This window comes from Triticum dicoccoides, chromosome 7B (genome assembly GCF_002162155.2).
Source record: "Triticum dicoccoides isolate Atlit2015 ecotype Zavitan chromosome 7B, WEW_v2.0, whole genome shotgun sequence".
Taxonomy (NCBI): Eukaryota; Viridiplantae; Streptophyta; class Magnoliopsida; order Poales; family Poaceae; genus Triticum; species Triticum dicoccoides.
Window position 1 is genome coordinate 539,973,608 of NC_041393.1, and position 2,158 is coordinate 539,975,765.

General features: G+C 48.0%; 1 protein-coding gene across 1 annotated transcript; it reads left to right on the forward strand.

Moving 5' to 3' along the window:
- The first annotated feature begins 202 nt into the window (after nucleotides 1–202).
- LOC119335798 lies at nucleotides 203–838 on the forward strand. The gene has a single exon (XM_037607877.1). The coding sequence runs from the start codon at nucleotides 203–205 to the stop codon at nucleotides 836–838; it is 636 nt and encodes a 211-aa protein (XP_037463774.1).
- The last annotated feature ends 1,320 nt before the right edge of the window (nucleotides 839–2,158 follow it).

Sequence of the window (2,158 nt, forward strand, 5' to 3'; positions counted from 1 at the left end):
CAGGGAGACGAAACCACGATCCACAACCCACAATGTGCAAAACCGCATCGACAGTGAGATCGTGCACTCCTTTGCCGCTTCCCCGCCCTTAAATTTAGACTTCCGATGTGGACTTGTCTTCCACAAACAACAGAAATTGCCATTGCGCTCCCACTCACTATTACCCACGAAATACCAGGTTGAGGATGAACTGCTCCAGGCCATGGGATTCACCAAGGAATTCGAGGTGCAGTCCCACGGCAACACCAAGTTGCAAGTGATCCACACCAACGAGTTGCACAAGGTGGCCACCATCATCGAGCAGTACGAGCGACACCTCGAATTCGAGCGCCACAAGATCGTCGGAGTTGATGTGGAGTACGCCAACGACGTTGGCCAAGATCAGAAACCAGCCCTCGTCCAACTCTCTGTCGGCAAGGATCATCCGGTGCTGCACTTTCAACTGAGCACCGCCGACAAGAACTGCACCAGGTTCGACAACTTCCTCGCCGACCCCAGGTATACGTTTGCTGGCTTCTCCATCGATGGCGACATAGAGATGCTCGGCCGCGTCGGACTGGAGATCACCCACTTTGTCGACATCCAGAAGGAATGGAGGGTGCCTACAGCTACCAAGCCCCTGGACTCGCTTGGTGATGTCTCAGGCATCCTTGTCCATGACTACTACAAGGAGATGAAGAAGAAGATCACCAACGCAGAGCACCAGCGCTGGGCGCGCATGCCCCTGACCATGAGGCACATCGAGTACGCGGCAAAAGATGCTTACACTGCATACGAGATATGGAGCCACCTCACCACTATCCAGGAAGGGCTCCGCCGGGCAAAACTCGAGAAGTAGCAGTCCAGGAAGCGCGCAAGGTCCTGGGGGGACTACGACTACTGAAGCAGGTGGTCCCGGCCAAGAAAAGTATCTACAAGATTGCTCATGCCATTCTAGATTTCTCATTACATTTGCTTTCTCTCAAGACTACCGTTTGCTTGTTCTAAATTTAGATTTGCTTGTGTCGCAGTTAACCTTATAGTTTGCTTCCAGTTTACATATTTTCTGAACAAGTTTATTTCCAATGCAATGTTGGAGTTTTCTATTATTAGAATATATTGGCGTGAACAAGAAAATATAAACACAGTACAGATGCTACACGATTAGCGTAACGCACATGCACTAGTAACCTTGTGGATGCAGCGTCGAAATGCAAGGACAACAACTACAAAATGCTACTAAAAGCAATGCACAATGTTCTAACAAACCATTGCACACGCAATACTAAAAATAGTTCGAATGCAACACTTTTGAAACACATTTTGAATACAAAGGTAGTTAGGTGTTTATTCTCCTTTCAAAACATTGCTTACGTCCGTGACCCTCAAAGAAGAACACTACAGAGGCACGGTTGTCCGTCAATAACACCAACTACTTAAAACACCCACGGAGGCACTTCTGTGCCTCCACTCCTATGGGGACCGTGCGGAAATTGGCTTCAGGTCCGTTAGTGAGGCCGAATGACTTCGAAGACACATCGAACTCATAGGCCATGGCCCCCGCAACGAAAACGTGCCAATGAAAGCTTCTTGAAAACAGAGGCACACCTTCACGTGCTTGCATCACAATCCTTCACGTCCGTACCCCCCTTAGAATCATGTTCGTGCCTTACGGCCAACTTCCGACGTATCGGGTCTATGAAGATTTACATCCTACACCTCCGTGCCTCGACAAGTATGACGACCGTGCTTGTAACTGTGAAGCTTGTATGACAACTTAGGGATGACCTTGCAACTATTTCAGACATAACCGTGCCTGTTCCGTCAACACATTCATGCCTCTCAAATTGAACTGAAAAACATTCCGGAAAAATAGTAACGGATGCCTATTGTCAATCCTCATGTCACGTACATTCGACATACATTCCTTCGTCACACAAGTAATAGCCGTGCCTCTGCCATAGAACATATATTTGAAAAACGATTCTTCCTGCACTTGTAAAACCCAGAATGCCCTGGATAAATGTTGAATCCCACCTTGCGGTAAAACCACGGAGGCCGGTGCTTCTCAGAAACACATATGTGGTTTTTTGCGTATGTAGTTGAGTGTATGGCTAGCTGTTCGTGCCCGTATCCCACGTCGCACCATACCACGAATTAACATCCGTACAATCACATA

Coding starts and splice junctions, on each gene's coding strand:
- LOC119335798 (XM_037607877.1), top strand. CDS start 203: ATGGGATTCACCAAGGAATTCGAGGTGCAGTCCCACGGCAACACCAAG.